The 22,396-nt window shown below is 43.0% G+C and overlaps 1 protein-coding gene across 3 annotated transcripts in view; it reads right to left on the bottom strand.

The window, feature by feature from the left end:
• Positions 1–22,396, bottom strand: part of LOC117870356 (butyrophilin subfamily 1 member A1-like) — a 102,067-nt gene that overhangs the window by 26,221 nt on the left and 53,450 nt on the right. For 2 of the 3 annotated variants that reach the window (XM_034757495.1, XM_034757496.1), the window contains 6 exons: positions 21,493–21,591; positions 17,643–17,741; positions 14,781–14,804; positions 14,158–14,184; positions 5,000–5,020; positions 2,345–2,365 (listed from right to left, as the gene is read on the bottom strand). In XM_034757495.1, the coding sequence (XP_034613386.1) occupies positions 2,345–2,365; positions 5,000–5,020; positions 14,158–14,184; positions 14,781–14,804; positions 17,643–17,741; positions 21,493–21,591 (291 nt within the window). The remainder of the gene's footprint in view (positions 1–2,344; positions 2,366–4,999; positions 5,021–14,157; positions 14,185–14,780; positions 14,805–17,642; positions 17,742–21,492; positions 21,592–22,396) is intronic. The other variant, XM_034757497.1, reaches the window with a different exon arrangement.

The following is a 22,396-nucleotide window of genomic DNA, read 5'->3' as shown; positions in this document are numbered from 1 at the left end:
TAACCCTATACACAGCTATTGAAATAGCAAAGCAGTCTGAGCTGGTGAGACAGAAAAACCAGAAGTAACTGACCAAACCTGAAAATCAAGAAATTAGCTTAGAAGTTATTAACAGATGCAGCAGGAATGCTAAAAGCTATTACCGTAAGACCCTTGAGGCAAGGAGAGAGAACTCCTAACCTAAGAGGGACAAATGCCTAGATGCACAAGAAAAAACGAGGAGTACTTGTGGCACCTTAGAGCAGTGGTCTCCAAACTTTTTTGATCACACACCCCTATCAGCAAAAAAATTTTGAGCACACCCCCTGCTGTGCTGGCTCTACCATTTTTGCTGAAGCAAAAAAAAAAAAAAAGCTTGGACTCCCACCCGAACTGATGAAGCAAAAAGTAAAAACTATTTCCCCATGCTAATTTTTCCCCCTACTGTTACTCACACCTTCCTGTCAACTGTTTGAAATGGGCCATCCTGATTATCACTACTAAAGTTTTTTTTCCTCCTGCTGATACCGGTAATAGCCCACCTTAATTGATTGTTCTTGTTACAGTTGGTATGGCAACACCCATTTTTTCATGTTCTCTGTGTATATCCTATCCTATCCTATCTCCTAGAACTGGAAGGGACCTTGAAAGGTCATTCAGTCCAGCCCCCTGCCTTCACTAGCAGGACCAAGTACTGATTTTGCCCCAGATCCCTAAGTGGCCTCCTCAAGGATTGAACTCACAACCCTGGGTTTAGCAGGCCAATGCTCAAACCACTGAGTTATCCCTCTCCTCCCCACTCCCTTGTGCAGCATTGGAAAAAGAAGTACTATGTAGTGGTCTACTTCATTAACTGAAGAAGATATGCTGGAGAGTAGGGATAGGGTGCAGTGTGACCTAGATAAATTGGATGATTGGGCCAAAAGAAATCTGATGAAGTTCAACAAGGACAAGTGCAGAGTCCTGCACTTAGGATGGAAGAATCCCATGCACCGCTACAGGCTGGAGACCGACTGGCTAAACATCAGTTCTGCAGAAAAGGACCTGGGATTTATAGTGGATGAGAAGCTGGATATGAGTCAGCAGTGTGCCCTTGTTGCCAAAAAGGCTTATGGCATATTGGGCTGCATTAGTAGGAGCATTGCCAGTAGATCAAGGGAAGTGATTATTCCCCTCTATTCAGCACCGTTGAGGCCACATCTGGAATATTGCGTCTAGTTTTGCCCCCTACCCCCGCCCCAAAGAAAGGATGTGGACAAATTGGAAAGAGTCCAGCAAAGGGCAACGAAAATGATCAGGGGGCTGGGGCAAATGACTTATGAGGAGAGGCTGAGGGAACTGGGCTTGTTTAGTTTGCAGAGGAGAAGAGTGGGGGGGAGGGGGGATTTGATAGAAGACTTCAACTACCTGAAAGGGGGGGTCCAAAGAGGATGGAGCTCAGCTGTTCTCAGTGGTGGCAGATGACAGAACAAGGAGCAATGGTCTCAAGTTGCAGTGGGGGAGGTCTAGGTTAGATATTAGGAAACACTATTTCACTAGGAGGGTGGTGAAGCACTGGAATGGGTTACCTAGGGAGGTGGTGGAATCATCACCCTTAGAAATTTTTAAGACCTGTTTTGACAAAGCCCTGGCTGAGATGATTTAGCAGGGGTTTGGACTAGATGACCTCCTGAGGTCTCTTCCAACCCTAATCTTCTATGATTCTATGATTTGAAATGTGATTCCTGAGAGAAGGAGGAAAGGAAAGTTCATACACAAGGCAGTATCAACCCTAACATTACAATTAGTAGCTCATAGCCAAAAAGTAGGATTTTCTGAAACATCCAAATCATTGAAAAGCACAGACTTTCAAGAGGACTTGTGCTGCTAAATCACTCAGACTGGGTTAAAATCCCACAATCACTGAATAAGAACACTGGGTGCAAAGCAACTTGTTCTCTCTCCTCATTATCACGACCATACATTTAATGGCAATTTATGCACAAATGTCTATGAAAGAAGTACCTGTATTTTATGTTTCAAAGTGACTTTCCATGTAAGGCAGCCATAACTTGTTTTACCCCATGCTTATTTTCACAGTTGGAATGAAGATAATACCAGAAACAGCGTCTCCATGCCTTAGTTATGCAGCTTTACAGCTAAAATCAATCAGGTAATCGATCTGATTGCATTCCTAAGATAACTTGAAATTGTTAGCTTTTTTTTTTTAACTGGGGGAATTAATTGTACATAATCCTCATGGCCATTGGTATATTTAGGAAAGAGAAGGAGCTGGGGTAAGGGGGAGCTCCAAGTATTCATTTCATTCTCAGAGTCTCAATTTGGTAAAGGACACAATTCAGCAGAAAAAAAATAGACTGCATACCAATTTCTTTCTGGAGTTGCTCTGCAAGAAAAGAACAAAAATTTCAGTTACTAACTATGCTAACATTGTGACAGATATGGCAATTTTCTCCCTTATAGTTATGAGATTTTAATGTATTAAATTTCTGAATCTTATTGGGCCAGGGGTTTTATGTAATTCCACGAGAGAGGGTAACCACAATCCAGCAGGAACTAAGGACAGTGTGTGGGGGGGGGGGGGGGGGGGGGAGGGTTACTGAGCAAATTCACACCCCGAGAGAGGCCCCACATCCAGGGGAGGCTCCCATATGCTAATTTAAACTAGATTCTACTGAAGCCAACAGAAATAGAAAGGACCTTTGTTATAACAGCTGGAGTTTACACTGACTCAGGGCCTTCTCTCTGATCCAGCAAATGGACAGGACTTTCTGTCAAGGTGTACAGGGAGATTTTTGGAAACCAGTAAAGTGCCTAAACTCACTATTGCTTAATGCTAAAAGTTGTCAAGTCAGCAGTCCATAAATTGGTCATGCAGTGGCCCTTAGCATAACCAAGGCAAGAGGGGAGGGGGGGTTGGGTGCCACAGACAGCGCAGCTTGACCCCACATCCTTCCTGATAAAAATGGTAAAATTGCTGATATATGCATTTTAGAAAAACTTGATGCTTGTCTATAATGTGTCTGACAGGGTCTCAAGGCGTGAACACTCTGAAAAAAACCCACATCTGGTTAAATTGATCAGAAGGAAACCTCTTGCTTGACCTTTAAAAAACTGCTTGCTTAGCAAGTTTTCTTTAAGGGATATGTCATTGTATTACTAATGTAGAAATAAGGGGGGAAAGTTTAAGGTAGCTGGACTTCTCAGAAGGGACTCTTCAGGGATGCTCCCTCCGGATGCATCTTGGGGTCCACACCGGCAGACGGAAGTCTGGCCAGCGGAAGCCTGTCACAGTGCCACACTCAGCTTCAGTAATTATCGAGGGTTGAGGGTGTTTTATTAACCTGTTGTGGACATGTGTAAGTGCTTGAGACTAAGTAAAGTTTAGCTTTAAGTGAAAGCACTCTTGTGTTGCCCTGTTTGTGCCAGCCATCTATCAGTTGGATGGCTGTGTCTCCCTTGATGTATTTCCTGACACCACCTCACACAGAGTAAAAGTTACTAAGAGCTTTGGGTTGAAAGAACCCCAGGTAACAAAGGGGAGGATTGGAAGCGCCGACACCAACCGAAGTTGGAGTTATAGTGTTTTCAAAGATGTTCATTAAAATGGGTTAGCTAACACGTTTTAAAACACCATTTTTTATCTAGCACAGACAGAATTTTACACCTTGAAAAATCCATTAGCATTGGCTAGGGCGAGATACTAAATTTTATAACCCAACTGACATAGGTAATTAATCTGATTCCTGAGAGAAGGAAAGGAAAATCATACACAGCCCAGTATCTCCCTTAAGGTTAAAATTTCCACAGGTTTGAGAGACACCCCTGGTTCGATCTGTATTCCCTCTTGTACATAAAATGGATTTCAAAAGAATTGGAACTTTCCAAATGGAAGAAGCAATGTTAGTGTGACTGCTATAGCTAATGGACAACACAATGATTGAGGGGAACTGGGTTCCCATGTCTGCCATAAATTCCCATATCTCCTTAGGACAGCAACCAAAGCTTCCTATTCTTCACTTTCCCCGTGTTTACAAGGGAGACAATAATACTCTGGGCCTCACAATTTGGTAGGTTGTTTCATTTATTATTGTTGAGAGTATGCTTTGAGCTACTCCGGTGGAGGCTGGTTGGGATGAGAGGAAATCCCTCCTTGGGAACAGGAAAGAGAATCAGTCCCTGCCCAGAGAAACTGGCAGAGCCTAAAGGGAGGGCAGCCTTGATGGGGTTTCTTAGGAAGCAGAGGCGGATTATTGAAGGCATTTAGGCATCTCAAAGTGCAGATAAGCACCTAGCTGGATGTTTTAAAGTGCCTAGGCACCTCATACCGACTGAAATCCAGAAGAAATGACTGATGTCACTTCTCCCATCTTGGCCCCATTTGAATAGTCTAGAACTAATGCATAAACAAGTCTGGCACATAGCACTGCCGTAGGCTGGGGCCGATAGTATCCCACAGGCAAGGAGGAGGATTTTCAAAAACACCCAAGTGAGCGAGAAATGGAGACTTTCCAGGGAACTTGTGCTCCTACAACACTCAGGCTGTCGAAAAATCCCACCAATATTGAATAAGACGGTTTAAGGCAGAGGTATTTGTGCCCTCTCTCCTCATTATGACCCACATGAATGTAATGACAATATATGCATGAATATCTGAGACAGACATACCTGTGTTTTATGTTTCAAGGTTATTTTCCATATAAGGCGACTACAGCTTGTTTTACCCTATGATTAGTTTTACAATTAGAATGAAGATAATGGCCAGAATCAGAGTCTCCAAGCTTTCTGGTTTGCAGCATTACAGCTCAAATCAATCAGGGAATTGATCTTTGTGCATTCCTAAGATACACTGAAATTGTCATCAGCTGGTCTGCTTGGGGAATGAATTAAACTCAATTCTCATGGCCAGTGGTGCAGTGAGGAAAGAGATGAAGGTGAGGAGAGGGGGAGAGCCAGAAACTTATTTAGAGCATTATTCTGGTAAGGAACAATATTCAGGTGAAAAAAACGGAGCACATACCAATTGTTTTCTGCAGTTGCTCTGCAAGAGAAAAACAACATTTCAATTACTGTGTCAACATTTCATTTGTCACCTTGCCATGAAGAAGCAGCTCGTTCTGGAGCCCAAACCCAAAATCTTTGGCCAGGCCCTCCCTATTGTATCATCACTGGCAGATGCATTTTTCAGAACTTTCTCCTTTTTCATTGTGACAATTTGGGTATTAAAAATGACTCCCTTTTTGCCTCCTGATCATTACCGGTAAGAGAATAACAGCAGCCTAAGATTATGCACATTTGCTTCATATTTCAAAGACAGGGAATCAGTATCGGTGTGGTGTGAGCAGGATTTTAAGCAGTTAACAAGATATAAGTAGATCAGCGCCTAAAGAAATTCAGTATGGGCTAACTCCCTGCTACACTTTATGAAAACCAAAGGCATTCTGAGAAATGTTTTTCAGGCATAGCACCAGTCAAAGTCCTTTGAGCTCTCAACAATTGCAGGATATGCCATATTTTTTTACTGGCCTGAATCTGTGGCCTCTGCCTATGTCTGCTCATAACTGCCCCATCACTACCTCCTGTCTAGTTCCCCTCTGCTTCAGTCCAGCCCACCAACCTGACTTCTCTTCACTTTCCTCCTTGTTTGCTCAGCAATATCTAGATCTTGCCATGCACAGCTCTGCTATCCCCACATTTCAATTTGGGGCAGGGGAAGGAGGGAGGGAAGGAGGCATGGCTCACAGGCCTGTCTGCATAAGGTTTTCAAAAGGTTTTTATTTCAAAACAAGTGAATTGTCCTTTTAAACTTCTGTGCTGGGTGAGTGTAAATACTCAGAATTTAAGGGTTTGGCCTCCAAAAGAATAATATATTTTATGCATATTCATTTTTTATTTTAATATATTTCATTGAGAAATCCAGTAACAGAGGTTGATGCACTAAACATATTACTAAAATATTCCATATCTAATCAGAGAGAAAAAAAGCCCTCCGAAAACAAAACTGTAGGTCAGAATCCGCTCTCAGTTATATAAGTTTAAATACAGATTAAGTCTATTGACTTTCACAGAGTTATATCCAAAATAGATTTTTTTTCTCAAATAAACACTGAACATTTGGGTCCTTTTTTTTGTTCAACTCAGCCATTTTATTGATAGTTGGAAGCAAAGTTACAGAATCTGTCCTGAGTTGCAGTTGTATGTTTCCAGAAAAATGTTTTGCAGTCATTGGAATAATTCTGTATTTGAACTTGCATAATTGAGCCCAAAAGCTGGTCCAAGATTTTGGATTTTGAGTTATACATTTCTTATTATACATATGTATGAGGTTGTCAATTGGAGTTTTCTTAGAGTTAATGCAGAAGGGGGAGCCTTTTACTGCAGAAATAAATATTGCTACCCTTCCATTATTATTGGTGAGATTTTAGTGACACAATCTCTAGGAACATTTCAGAGCCGTGGTTCTCACAGCAAGTGTACCTCTACACCTTGCACCTATTTACTAAGAAATATTATTGTAGAGGGAGCTGCTATGGATGCTTATATTTAGGTTACTTGATTCTATTATCAAATACTCTGTGATGTTTTTGAGAAGTTCTCACATCTCCATTGTTTGCATTAGCCCTGAATCAGGGGAGAAAATCCTTGACTGGAGATGCACCTTTTCTTTCTCCCATGAAATTCTTTCAGGTTTTATTGAGATATAAACTGCGAGTGTATCTTAAACCCCACCGTTCCTTTTATATATCAACCAAAATTTTTTTCTCTATGAACCAAAGTGTTCTGTATCTACAAATTTAGTGCTCTTTACTTTTGAAACTAAAAATGTTCTCTGTAATTATATTAAACTTTAGTTGATTACCAAATGTTGGAATGTATGTAACCAGTAAAGGAGTGTGTGTAATCCCTTGCTCTGAGCATGCTGATCCATACACATTGTATCCAGATGTGCAGAGTGGGGCTACTGGTAATATGTTTATTCTAAGATGTGTTTTGTGACTAATGCCATAATAAACCACTACTTGATGTTTAGATCAATAAGAATCACTTGTTGTTACAGATGGCTCAATTGGTAATGGCTTTAGCTTATTGGTTACATAAGCTGAGATACCTGGGATGGAACTCACAGTGAGACCAATGGTGGAAAAGGAACTTTTTATCCTGAACAGTATATACAAAAAGGTATTTGGGGTGTTTGGAGTTCATCAAGCTACTGCCAGCCAAGTAAATTCCTAAGACGAGGCTTGAGGTAGGAAGTGACCAAGGGAATGTATAAGAAGCCGATCCTTGAAACATTAACTGGGAATTTTCCAGCTCACAGGGTTCTGGATCAGAACCTGTCCAGTGGGTCAGAGCCTCCAGCTGCTATTATACGGCCCAGCCAGGAGTCTCAGGAGGCTTAGACAGAGTGTTTACCGAGCCCTTGCCAGAGGCCCGGAGTCCCCCTTATTGCAATGGCCTAATCCAACAGGCAATCCCAACGATCATGTGAAGGGGCATACCAACCCTGCACTGGGCCAATGGTGGTGGCCCCACTTGACATGCTGGGCCTCCTGTGACCGGGAGTAAGTCTAGAGAATAGGAGGGGTGCTCTGCATGGGTAGCTATTGAGAGTTGGTGGGGAGAGCTGTTCCTACCTGCTCCTTGTTCTAATCCCAGACACCACAGTGACCTCTCACAGCCCCTTTGCATCCTGCTCACATCTCCATCCTCCCACCCCACAAGCGCTCACAGTTTACAGGGAACAATATACAGGGGCTGAAACATACATCAGATGCCACAACATTTCCATTGGGGGTGCTAAACCCTAGTACACCCTGGCTATGCTGCTGTTAGTTAAACCTGCCCCCAGGGAAGATGTCCTGATTCCTGAGAGGTGTTCCATAGGGATTATGGTTGTACTGACTATTCTAAATGTCTAACTTTAGGAAACAGGGAAGGGGCCTTGATCTGTCTAAACTCTGATTTCTGTCCCTCTTGTGCCTCAACAAGCAAGGGCCTGATTCAAATCTCATCCAAGGCAATAGAAAGACTTCTATTGACTCAAATGGAGTTTGGATCATGGTTGTTTGTACCTGGCTCACAAGGAAACTCTGTAGCCAATCCATATCTGCTAAAGGACCATGACATAGTGTCAGAAGAAAACTAGAACCAGAGGAGAACAGAAACAGAAGGTTGCAAAAAGAAAGAACAGTAACAATGCCTGAAGGATCTCACCAACATGCCATTCTTCAATGCCCCAAGAATTTGAGCTTTGACAAACCTTCAGAATAGACAGACTGAAAACAGTGTTTTGCAATATTTCAAATTGCAAGAAAGCTTCACAAGGAAACTGGAGATATACAGGTTTGGGGAAGCAGGCTGAGCATATCTTTAAATCCTTGAACTTTACTGAAGACAGTCACCAAGAAGACTACAAAAGGCTTCTGCCTATGTTTGATGCATACTTTATACCCCAGCGAAATGTGACTTATGAAAGACCCTGTTTCCACCAGGGAAATCATGAACCAGTGGAAAATATTGAATATTTTCTAAGAAATCTGTATAAATTGGATGAAAACTGTTATTTTGGGGATGCTAAACATGAAAATATCAGAAACAGGCTGGTTATTGGGTGAGCAGACAAAATATTTTCAGAGATTTTCAGTTAAAAAGAGAACTAACCCTGCACCCAGCTAGTCATATAGAAAAGCAGGCTGAGTGTGTGAGACAGAAAATCCAAGACTAACTGGCCAAACCTGAAAAACAAGAAACTAGCTTAGAAGCTGTTAACAAATGCAGCAGGAGTGCTAGCAGTTAATACCATAAGACCCCTGAAGCAAGGAGAGAGAACTCCCAAGAGGGACAAATTCAAGCCTAGATGCACACGGTGTGGAAAATGTCATATTCCAAGAGTGATGCATTCCAATCAGAGGTGCAGAGTGCAACGAATTGAAGCAATATGGACATTTTCAGTTGGCTCATACTACAGGACATCATGGGCAGTTTTTCCTGAGATCGATAGCTTATGAAGATCCAGAATCTTCTTGGAGAATGAAATTGAATATTAATGCCAAGACTATTTACTTTAAAAATGAATCAGCAGTAGACCTCACAGTCATTTCAGAAGGGACTTAGAGTCACCTTCAACCCTTTCCAGAGCTGAAGTCACCTGACATCGCCCTGAGTAGCCCTAGAGGTATCCTGAATTACACAGGTCAGTTCATCACTGAAACATTTTGCCAAGAGAAGAGCTATGCATTTAGAATGCATTTGAACAAAGGTCACAGACCAAAAACCTTCTCAGCCCAGGGGCCGGCAGGTTATATGGGCTCGTAGTGCCCAAGCACCAGGAATATTCAAGGCTGGGGGCTGTGCTCCACCAATATCTGGAGTTGGTTTTCTCCCCTGGACTTGCCTGGGGCGGGCACTGGCCCCTGCCGCCACCCCCACCCTGCCCTGGAGCATCCCTCCCCCGGCCCAGTAGGATAGCTGGGGGGGAGCGGCCGCTCCCCTCTATGCACATTTTCCAAAAGCGGCGCCTTTCCAGTTTCCAGGCAGCCAGCACTGGGCTCCGGACTCAGAGTCTGGAGCCAGGTTTTGCGTGTGGCTGCCGGCTGGCTCTGGGCTCCGCACCGCCCCCCTGCATCCCCAGCCCAGCTTGCTCGCTCCGGGGCTGCAGACAGCATTGGCTGGTTGCTGGGCTTCCGAGTCCCTGGGGATGAGGAGGAGGAGGCTCCCAAGCTGGGAGGGGAATGAGTGGCAGCACAGCCCCCCCCAGCGCAGCGGGGGGCTGAGGAGCAGCAGCAGCCCCTGGTCCCTGGCAGCCCCATGCAGAGCGAGGCAGCCAGGTGGCAGGGGAGGGGGCTCTGAAGCCCAGCTGGTGCCAGTGGAGAAGGAAGGAAAAGGGGGTGATGTTTTTTCCTCATGGTCTCTCTTCAGCGGAGGAGGCTGAGGGAGCGGCAGGACCAGGAGGCAAAGGAGCGACTTTGGGTTATTGCCCCCCATCCCGGACTTACCCCCCCAGTGCTGCGCCCGGGGCTGTGAAACTGTGCTTAGTGCAGCTTGTGAAGGAAGGAGGGATAAATGTGCTTTAAGGTGCCAGTTATGTCTCCTCAGTCTCACTGCTGACTAGCTGCAGCCCCAGGGCTCAGAATTAAGCAGCGTTCTCAGGGACTGTACAGACTCTATACTAGTTTTCAGTTGCCTGCTAAATGCTTCAGCCATGCCACCTTTTCACTTCGCGATCTCCTGAATAGTGGGGACTGGGAATGCGGGGGGGGGGGGGGGGGGGTAGCAGATGCCAATTTGAGGTGGCCAGATTCTACTGGGTTTATGGTGCTTTGTGCTATGGACTGGAGCAGAGTGGCTGGTGAATAACCAGGAACCTGGTTAATAATTATTCTCTACATTTGAGCTTTCTTCTTTCTCTCTCTGTGAATTATCACTAATTCAAAATAGTAGTGTGCAAGTTGACTGGATAATGGTAATAGCATAAACTCTTGTTATAACATTGTAAACCCTACTACCTGATTAGTAATTTGATATGTTGGGTGGTGCCTTTTTTTATGTGTTCACTCCCCCTGATGTTAGAACCTGGCTACGCTACTGGGGAGGGGGGCTTCCTAGACCTGAGCAGTTAGGGCTTGGGTGAATTTTGTGACACCCTGCCCCCCCACAGCCACCACCCTGCAGTCCCCACTCCTGCCTCATGCTGGGCAAGGGGTAGCCCTATCCCCAGTGAGGCTATGGTGATGGCAACCTCCTCCTGCCCCCCGGTACCCACCATAGGGGAGGCGAGTGGGCTTTCTGGACTTGAGAGAGGCCCTAGGAGCATGTGCAATGACCATGGTGCAGAGTGAGTGTGCTGCAGGGGACGAGGAGGGGTCCCTCCCCTGGAGCTTGCAGCTGCCAGTGGGGGGGGGGGGTGAGGGGGAGTCCTCTCTAGCCCTAGCCCTGGGGCAGCCTGTCTGCACCCCAATTCCTTATCCCCAACCCTGCCCCACCCCAGAGCCCGTGCCCCCAGCCCTGAGCACCCTCCTGCACTGTGAACCCCTCATCTTCAGCCCCACCCCAGAGCCCTCACCTGAGGGGAAAAACACACAACTTAAAGTTGGTGGTCAGTTTGGAGTATCATTGTGTTTAGCACAATACTTGATTATTTTACACCCTTTAAAGTATGTAACTAGTCGTATACAGGTGTTACGAACTGGGAATGTTCTTAATGTTTTCTCTGAATACTGTGTAGGTGCCTCAGTTTCCCCTATGCATTTCTTAAGGATCTAGATGGTGGGATAAGGGGGTGTGATTGTTGTAGAGCCCTAGAGGTCCAGTGTGATGGTGTCTGCACAAAGAATGGCCGAAACCCTGTCTCTGGACAACTAATGGCCTGGGCCGCTCTCCTGCAAGGTGCCAACTGAAGGTGTTGGAGAACAAAGAGATCAGGTGGCCCCCTAATGCCTGGAAAAGATACAAAGGCCAGAGGAGGGAGTGTTAGTGCCTGTGCGGACTTCCGCGAAGCACTTGGTGTGGAAGGGGATGCTGGGATGCTCTGGAACCACTCCTTCAAAGCCAGTCAGGACTCTGGAGGAGCCTCCTCTCTTGGAGCAGACGGTCTCCAGGGCAAGAAGCTTACACTTTCCTGGGTCTGACCTTGGAGCATTCAGCATGACCTTCCACACTGTGCGCTTCCCGCAGCGAGTCCACCCAGGCAGAGTCCTGGGGCAGCCAGAGGTCCCTGCACCCCAACTCTGCAGTCAAACATGACTCTCAGCCAGCCGGGAAAACAGAAGATTTATTAGACGACAGGAACACAATCTAAAACAGAGCTTGTAGGTACAGAAAACAGGACCCCTCAGTCAGGTCCACCTTGGGGGGTGGGGAGCCCAGACCCTAGTTCTGGGCCTTTCCCCATTTCCCGAAACAACTCCAAACTGACACTCCCTCCTCTGGCCTTTGTGTCTCTTCTGGACAAGGAGGCCACCTGATCTTTGTCCCCAACACCTTCAGTTGGCACCTTGCAGGGGAAACTGAGGCACGTACACAGTATTCAGAGAAAACATTAAGAACATTCCCACTTCATCACAACAGGTGCAACAAAATATAATACTGTATATTGAAGCAGACAAGTGCTGCTTCTGACTTTCCACTTTTAATTGACGCTTGTAATCTTGTGGTGCCGATGAGTTGTAGCTTCATTTTATCCCAGCAACAAATTCTTGATTTGTAGGACCACTAATAATCAACAATGCATTTTTCTGATAGTGATATTGTGCAATAAAGAGAAACATTGCACTTAAATGCTTACAGCTTCCAGTCCATGTTTACACTAGTTAATAAAATATATATACCGACTTACAGGGCGGGAGCGGGGGGGGCAGCACCATTTTGGGCACCACCAAAAATTATACAAACCTGCCGCCTATGTCTCATCTGTAGTGTGGCAGCCATGATGGGCCTAGTGAGAAAGGTGGAAGAACTTGACCTACGATTCAATGATTTTGGATGTTTGAAAGGAGATTGAGTAGCAATCAATTTAAGACACAATTTCTAAACCATGCAGTGTACAACACCCCTACCAGAAAGAGCTTGGAAGAGATTAGCCGTAGATTTATGGAGATTCAGAGGACATCATTACCTAGTCATTGTGGACTATTTGTCCAAGTATATAGAAATAATGTTCTTTAAAGATACAGCATGTGGCAGCATTATCGAGAAAATGAAGTGCACTTTTGCTTACTATGGTATTCCAGAACAACTAGTGTTGAAAAATGGACAACAATTCATAGCAGCAGAATTTACATCAGTGTGAATGAAATATGATTGTGATCATATGACTAGAAGCCCACATTACCCACAATTGAATGGAGACATTGAGAGAGTCATACAGATAGCCAAGATAATCCTACAAAAGGAAGAGCCATTCTTTGGTCTTCTGAGCTACAGATCAACTCCAATAGTGGCCACAGGTTATAGTCCAGTACAACTCCTTGATGGGAAAACAACTCAGAACAACTCCTCCAACTTTAGAAAAGTCTCCAAGGTGTCCAGACATGAAAAGAATAGCCAAATTGGATAAATAGGCTAAAAGAATTTATGGTCACTTTTACAACAGATGCCTCTCTGAGTACTGCTGGATCTAGAAACCTGGTGGACAGCATGTGTGTCAAATTGGATGGAGAAAAAGGATGGACAACTCCAGCTGTCATAAAGAAAAAGAATTCAGCAATCGTATAATATGTGATTGAGACCGACAGTGGAGAGTTCAACAGAAGCCATCAACATCTACAGTTTGTTCTTAGCAAGAAAAATCAACACAGGAAACAAAAAGAGGAGTCAAGGACACTAGATTCCCCCACAGCCATTCATTGAACTAGTATGATTCAGAGATTCTTAAGAAACTGATGCATAGTAAAATTCAAAGATAGAGAGACAGTGTAAATTCTGTAAATGTTAGGAATATAGAATGTAAAGGGGGAGATGTAATGAAAAGTAACTATATTATACTTGTCAGCGACTTTGTGGCACTGTGGTAGAATACTTTATTTAAGCTAACCATCCACATACCTGACAGAGCATTCAAGGACCTCATGATGAACACATCTGATGTGTTCCTCTCTAAGAAGGAAGACCTGGGGGCAGACCATATCTAGTATGGTAGCATGACACTCCTGTCTGGAACAGTTTTAGTTACTGGGAAGATAATGCAAACCATGATAGTTGCATGTGCATCATTCCAATACTGAATTGAAATGTTTAGCTCAATAACTTACTCCACAAACTTGGTATATGATTTTCAGAAGCTCATAACTATTAATAGTCCAAACCAAACTCCTCTTCCACGGCAAAACTCATCAGCCAGGACAGTTGCTGTAAATAATTGGAAAACTCAGAAAAGTTGACCACAGGGCTACTAAGAACTTTTAAGGGGGGGGTGGGGGGACTACATACACCAGTGAATTGTCACAGATTTCTCAGTCAAAAGAAAGAGTGAGAAAAGAAATAACTAGAAAATAAATCTGCTTTGGTCATAGAAGAATGTTGGCAACATTTAGCCCAAAAAGGGGCTGTTTCAGAAAGTTATCAGCTTTTGAAAATAGGACCCATTTTCCATCCTTCTGTGTTTTGGTCACTCATGTATGGGCGGTAATCTGAGTATTATGTAGTGGTCTACTTCATTAAATGAGAAGACATTATTCTTACCTATTTGAGTTCTCGGTTCATCATGTTCTGAAAGACAGACATGCAAATTATCAGAAAGATTAATTCATGCATGAGTTTTCTGGTTCCTAGGACCTTCTTGCCTGGGACTTTCAATCCAATTCCCAGTGAAGTCAATAGAAGCAGTAGGAGCCATTACTCAATCACCTCAATCTTTCAAAATACACTGCAATATCATAGAACACATAGAGAATCACCTCCCACTGTGGAGATTCCCAACATAAACTGGAATTTCTTCAGCTTTTTAAATATTACTGAGATGTAGATGTTGTTCTGTAGTAGACCATGTTAATACCTTTTTTAATGTTGCTGACAACTCTGGTGTGTGTGTGTGTGTGTGTGTGTGAATACTAAGCTCTTTTCTACCATAACCAAGAAAATATCATAAACATGGTTTGAAAACTCATAAATCACAAAAATTTCTAATCCAGTTGGGATTGATGTTAAAAAACCCACAACATATTTAAAGTTTCCTCTTCTTCAATGATAACTCTCTGTAATTGGGGCCTGAAATAACCAAGTTCTCTTTCCCCTCTTTTCTGTCAATATGGCTGAATGAAAGAGAACCCTGGATGACCTGGTAGAAGTTATATACGAAATCTTACCTGCTTCTGAAGGTTTCGCTTTTTCTAAATAAGGACAGTAAACAGAAAAGATTTCTCAATCATTAACTGTGTTTCTTCTTTTGTCAGTGCTACAAAAGGCCATGTGCATGCATGAGCAGATACACACACGCACAGAGAGCCAAATCACGTTTTCACTTATTTCTATGCCAAGCTCTTCTTGACTTCAGTGGAAGCAGGGTGGCATCCAGACTACTAATTGAAAGAATCCCCACAAATCTCATTCATCAGCTGAAAATACAAACCTGTTTATCTGATTTAGCCTTCCTGCTATATGAGAATAGCAAAACCAAATCAAACACTAATAGTAAGAATGTTTGGGGTTGGAGGAAAGAAAGAGAAAAGGAGATTTTATTGTGGTGACTTTAGAGATTCTAAGGTACCCAGAACACTAGAGGTGAGAGAGAGTAAATTAAACAAGTAAAAGAAATTAGCATCTTATTAATAGTAAACATACCCTACTATAAACTCCTTTTTGATTTATGAGGTATGACTATTCAGCAATCACAAGGACTTTACTAGGAGTCCTGAGCATGCAGCAATTCTAGACTCTGAAGCATAAACTGTTCAGTAACGTCATGCTTAGATGAGGGAAATAGGTGAGGTGAAACACTGGTTCCAGTGAAATCAATGGCAACACTCACAAGGAGACCAGAATTTAAAACATGTTAATTCAAAATGGTTAGTTAACATATTTTAAAACATAGTTTTTGATCTAGCATAACCAGGATTTAACATCTTTAAAATTCCATTAGCACCAACGAACTACTACATTTTATCATTCAACCCATTTTTTAAGCCTAGACATGAAAATGATTCCTGCAAGATGTAGGAAAGGAAACTGGAAACTTTATACTCATGCTAGTATCTATCTTAACATTACAATTAGTAGCCCATAGCCAAAAATGATTTTCAAAAACACCCCAAAAGAAGCCAAGATTTTGAAGGGGACTATTGCTCTGAAATCACCCAGGCTGTCACAAAATCCCACCATTATTGAATAAGAAGGTTTGGGGCACAGCTGTTTGTGCTCTCTCTCCTCATTTTCATACACACACATTTAATGAGAATATACACACAAATGTCTGAGAGAGATGTACCCATATTTTAGGTTTCAAAGCAGTTTTCTCATTTAAGGTGACTACGTCTTGTCTTACCCTATGATTATGTCCATAATTAGAATGAAGTTAATGGTCGGAATCAGAGTCTCCAAGCTAAAATCACTCAGGCAATTGATCTTACTGCATTCCTAAGACAAACTGAAATTGTCATCTGGTGGTGTACTTGGGGAATTAATTAAACTCTATCCTCATGGTCATTGGTGCAGTTAGGAAAGAGATGGAGGTGAGAAGAGGGAGTCATCCAGGAATTTATTCAGAGCATTATTCTGGTAAGGAACAACATCCACATGAAAATAAAAAAAAGGAGCACATGCCAACTGATTTTTGCAGTTGCTCTGCAAGAAAATAACAAAATTTCAATTATTATGTTAACATTTATCACCTTGAAGTCAAGAAGCAGCTCCTTCTGGAGCCCAAACCCAGAATCATTGACCAGGTCCTCCCTAATGTATCATTGCTGGCAGATTAATTTTCAGAACTTTCTCCTTTTCAATTGTGACAATTTGGGTATTAAAATTACTTCCTTTTCCCCTCCTCATCATTACCTGAATGAGAATAACAGCAGTCTAAGATTACACACATTTGCTTCATATTTCTAAGACAGGGAATCATTATCGGTAGTATGAGTAGGGTTTATAAACAGTTAACAAGATGTAAGTAGATCAATGCCTCAAGATATAACACCCTGCTATACTTTATAAAAACCGAAGGCACTCTGGAAAGGGTTTTTCAGGCATAGCACCAGTCAAGGTCCCTTGTGCTCTCAACAATTGCAGGATATGCCATATTTTATACTGGCCTGAGTCTATGGCCTCTGCCTATGTCTGCTCATAATTGCCCCATCTCCATTTCCTGTCTAGTACCCTCTGTTTCAATCCAGACACCCAACCTAGTTTCTGCTCCCTTCCCTCTCTGCTTGCTCACCACCACCTAGATCTGCTGTTCCCCTATTGTCCAGCTCCTACAACTGCTCTCCACACCACTCATCCCACTATATGCATTTGAGTAATAAAAAATAGGGTTATTATATAGAAAACAAAACAACATCCAGTTGTGTTTCATGACTGCATGTGGTACAGACACTAAGTAATCCCTTTGTAAGAGGTTCCTTTTAGATGAGTCCAACCTTTGATTCCAATGTTATTTGGTAGCTATGCACACACATTTTGCACTTGTCTATATGACAACAGAAGGTGTCAGGCAGGGGATAATCAGCTCCAAAATTATGACATCCCTCAGTGACTCTCCCAGACTTTATGCCACACCCATCACTAGCAGCATGCCTGGCTGATATGTCCAACTGATATTACCTACTCTCACATACTGTGCCTGCCCACTCTCTCTGCTGGTTTTTGGAAGTCTTGGAGGAAACATTAATGTAATACTTGGCTGCACCAGATTACATAGCCAGCTACTTAATAAGTCACAGCCATTGTTCTTGTGAAGATTCCTTACTCTGTCCCCTGGACTAGATGGTCACGGGCCCCAGAGCGCAGAGACCTGAGAGTTTGTTTGTTTTTCTGTAGTGGAGAGATGCTACAATATACACTCCCATCCCAGCTGTTGTTGATTACTGTCGTTTTGGCTTATTTCTATGCCTTTGTTCCATTCTGTGACTTACAGTGGTACAGAGCATAAGGCTGCAGTTCATTATTTATTCAATTTCACATTAAATTAGTGAATGGATCACTAATGAAATATTGTTTAACTTTGAAATTCTTACCTTTTGCATTCCAAAGAAAGAAGAGAGTAGTGCCAATGTTGATGATGGTGATGATATCCATCCAGTGATGGAACATTTTTGAGCTAGAGATACTAGCACCTGTAAATATTTGAAATTTTAAGTTACTTTTACTCTTCCTTTAGAAAATTATTTCCATTTCAAACAAAGAAAATAAGTCTAGATGCTTCTACTTAAAAATACAATTATTTATGCTTTCTAGATATTGAGGAACAAATGTGGGGAGAGAACATTAGAATAGGTGGAGATATAGAACTCTCTTTTAGGTTCATGTAGGGAGCTGGCCAGAATGTAAAAAATATTGAGTACCCAATGGCTACTCTTGTTCTCAAAGGGCAAGGGACGCCACTTCCCTGTTCAGCAACTGGAGTTCTTTGAGATGTAGTGTCTCCACAAGTTTCATACCTCGTGCGCATGGACTTCATGCTCAGGAGACAGGTTTACTTAACTTAGCAGTGTTTGTTGGTCACACTTGCTCCTAACATAGCCTCAAACCCTTCTCCTCTCACCAGTATAAAAGCAGCGAGAGTGACCAACTGACCCTCGGTTTCTTCACCAACACCCAGTTCAAAGTAGTGGACTCAGCTGTAACAGAGAAAGGACATTGGGTAATGAAAGACATATAGATAACACATCTCAAAAATCTCCGGTTATTGAACAGGTAAGTACCTTGCCTTCCTTCTTTGAGTACTTGTCTGTATACGTTCAATGTCTGGTGACTCCCCAGCAGTGTACCATAAAGGCAGAGGGTATTACAAGTCTAATTAAATAGAGATTTCAATACAGCCCTGCAAAACTGAGCATCTGCACATCATGGTACCACAATACTGTCATGTATGATGCTGCCACTGCATCATTCCAGTTAGCAGACCAACAAATATTAACTATAGGAACACCACTAAATGAGGCTGCAGAGGCTTCCTGCGCTCTTGTTGAATATGCTCTAATGTTCCCAGGGAGCTGTAAATTGGCCATTTCCTAACATAACTTTATACACCTGATACTTTCTCCATCTTCTCCATTGCAGCCTTTCAAGTATTTGAAGACCACCATCATGTCCCCCTTTAATCTCCTCTTTTTCAAACGAAACTTATCCAGGTCCTTCAGCCTTTGCTCATATGGCTTGCATCTATCCCTTTCTTCATTTTTGTCACTCACCTCTGGATCCTTTCCAGTTTCTCTACATCCTTTCTATACATTGGTGACCAAAGTACAGTACTCCAGATGTATTAATGATCTGGATGATGGGATGGATTGCACCCTCAGCAAGTTCGCGAATAACACTAAACTGGGGTGGGGGGGAGGGACATTAGGGAACTGGGGTACATGACTTATGTGGAGAGGCTGAGGGAACTATGCTTATTTAGTCTGCAGAAGAGAAGAGTTAGGGGGGATTAGATATCAGCCTTCAACTACCTGAAGTGGGGTTCCAAAGAGGATGGATCTAGGCTGCTCTCAGTGGTGGCAGATGACAGAACAAGTGTTGAGGGTGAAGAAGCACTGGAATGGGTTACCTAGGGAGGTGGTGGAATCTCCATCCTTAGAGGTTTTTAAGGCTTGTTAAAACCCTGACTGGGATTATTTAGTTGGTGTTGATCCTGCTTTGAGCAGGGGGTTGGACTAGATGACCTCCTGAGGTCTCTTCTAACCCTAATCTTCTATGATTTTATGATTCTACAGCATCACAGAGCCTGTGGGGTAACAGAAAGAAAAACAACAACAACAATTGGGTCTATCTCTAGGAAAATTCCAGCAGAGTGGTTTTTAAGATGTCAGTTACATACTAGATTTGATTTATTTTTACCAGACTTACTAAAAGCACTCAAGGAAAGACAGAAAACTGTGAAAAGCACAGAACATAAACCTCCCAGGTATTTCTGCCTAGAGAAGCCAGTGCTGGTAAGAAATTTCGGGAGAGGGATCAAATGGGGAAAAGGTGTAGGAAAGCAGATACTGGGACCAGTTACATATCTGGTAGAGACACCATTTGTGCAGGAGGTAATGAAAAGCCCCATTAATTAGCTGTTACCAGATAAAAGTTTAGCCTGGTTATAGTATGGTGGCCAAGAGAGGGAGATCAAGAGTGCTCCTTTTGGGGGTGATCCCATCAGTATCCCCAAGGAACACCACAAAGGTCAGGTGTGACTTTCTCACCCTGACAGGCACCACCTGGCACAGTGAAACTGCAGATGCTTCATAAGGCTAAACTTGTGAAGTTTTTTTTTAATGTGTTTGTTAATTAAGGGAGTTAAAGGGGAGGAATTTGGTGTATTGAAAATTGTAAAAATTACAAGCTGTTATCCTGGTCCTGCTTGCAGGGTAAAGGGTAGAAAGGAAAGCAGGATGAAACCAATCTGAAATCTGCCTTGGGATAGATATTCCCATTGTTTTCAACTACGATCTAAGGTATAAAGGAAGCTACACCTTTCAAAGGGCCAATCAACAAAAGATTATGAAGCTATCTTCATAGAAGGGAAAGTAGCAGTAATGGGTGCACAGCATGCACTGTTTCTTTGCATCTCATCATTAATGGTTCACTCTTGAGACTGCTCTATAGATAGGGAAAGGGGATATGTGTTAGTTATTTTGTGTGGATGCCATTGTTATCCTCCAGCCCAGGAACCGTATCTCACTGGCAGGGCCATACAGAGATTACTGGGGGCTGGGGGAAAATCTGAAACTGAGGCTCTCCATCCTTCCATGAAAAAACTGAGGGGAGGCTCCAGAGGTTGGGAGCAGGCCGGAGAGTGAGCCTGCCCTGCACTCATCCTGCAGTGGCAGCTCCTGCCTTATGGGTCTTGGCCTGGCTCTCTCCCCTGGGTGTTGCATTTTGCAAGACTGGGCCACTTAGGTTTGGTCATGTTTAGGGATGGCTGTGCCACACTTGAGTGGGACTGTGTCCCCATGAACCAGGTCACAATGCCACTCATTCAGATTTGGCTTGGCTGTAGGAGGGCCAGCAGGGCCAAACCTGAGTGGTGCTGTGACACTACGTGTCAAGTTTCAATGCCTCTCAGTTTTGGGGAGGGGGACTCTCAAATGGGGATCCAGGAGCAAATGCCCTGCTGGCCCCTCCCATCAGATGACCCTGCTTGCTGGCCTCTTAATATAGTACCATAGCTGGGGAAGCATTGTACTATCTGTGTGAGGATGTGATTCAATGCAGTGACACTCAGAATTCACTTGTGTTTCACGCCTGCATGTGATTTGGAAACTGGGCAATCTGTGTCTGAACATTTCCTTTCAGATGAATCAAATCTCTGTTTCCACTCTAATTTGGTAGCTATGAACACGCACTTTGCACAAGTGTATATGACAAAACAAGGTGCCAGGCAGTGGAGAATCAGCTCCACAATGATAGCATCCCACAGTGACTCTCTCATACTCTCTGCCACACCCATCACTAGCAGCATGGCTGGCTGATATGTCCAACTGATATTACCTGCTCTGACCTGCTGTGCCTACCCACCCACTGTGCTAGTATTTGAAAGCCTTGAGGGAACATAAATGTCTACACTGAATTCCATAGCAAGTTACTTAATGAGTCTCAGCCATTATTCTTCTGAAGTTGCCTGACCCTGTCCCCTGCACTAGATGGCCATGGGGCCCAGATTACAGAATGGAGGTATATTAAGTAGTGGGTAGATGCTACAAGATACACTCCTATCCCTGTTCTTGTTCCCTAATGCCTTTTGTCTTATTTCTATGCCTTTGCTTCATTCTGTGACATACAGTGAGACAAACAAGGATCCAGTTTGTTACTTATTTGAATTTCACATTAAATCAGTGAAAGGATCACTAATGAAATACTGTTGAACTTTGAAATTCTTACCTTTTGCCTTCCAAACAATGAAGAAACTAGTGCCACTGTTGATGATCATAATTATATTCATCCAGCGATGCAATATTTTTGATCTAGAACTACTAGCACCTATAAATGTTTGAAATTTTAAGTTATTTTCAAACTTCTTTTAGAAAATTACTTCCATTTTAAACAAAGAAATAAGTTAAGCTACTTCTGCTTAAAAATACAATTGTTTATACTTTCTAGATTGAGGGACAAAAATGGGGAGAGAATATTAGAATAGGTGTAGATATAGAACTCTATTTTAGGTTCATCTAGGGAGCTGGCCAGAATGTATAAAAAGGTTGAGTACCCAATGGCTACTTTTGTTCTCAAAGGGAAAGGGAAGTTACTACCCTATTCAGTAACTGAAGTTCTTTGAGATGTGGGCTCTCAATGAGTTTGACATCTGGTTTGCACGCACTTCAAGCTCAGGAGGCAGGATCACTTAACTTAGCAGAGTTTCTTAGTCACACTTGCTCCTAGTGTAGCCTCAAACCCTTCTCCCCTCACCAGTATAAAAGCAGGGAGAGTTACCAATTGACCCTCAGTTTCTTCACCAATACCCAGTTCCAAGTATTAGACACAGGACTGGCAGAGAAAGAACAGAAGGTCATGGAAACCATATAGATAACACATCTCAAAGATCTCCAGTTATTGAATAGGGAAGTACCTTCCCCTCTGTTTTTGAGTGATTGTGCACATTCAATGTCTGGTGACTCCTCAGCAGTATACCATAAAGGAAGAAGATACTGCAAATCTAAAACTGATCATTTTCATGTGATGCCCCCACAATAGATTGATGTTCCATGAACGCATGTGCATGACATCAGTTAGCAGCCCTACAAAATTAACCATATGAACATCACTAAACAAGGCTGTAGAGGCTCCC

This window comes from Trachemys scripta, unplaced genomic scaffold (assembly GCF_013100865.1).
Source record: "Trachemys scripta elegans isolate TJP31775 unplaced genomic scaffold, CAS_Tse_1.0 scaffold_26, whole genome shotgun sequence".
Lineage (NCBI taxonomy): Eukaryota > Metazoa > Chordata > Testudines > Emydidae > Trachemys > Trachemys scripta.
The sequence above is the reverse complement of the archived record's forward strand: the minus strand, read 5'-3'. Positions and strand labels throughout refer to the sequence as shown.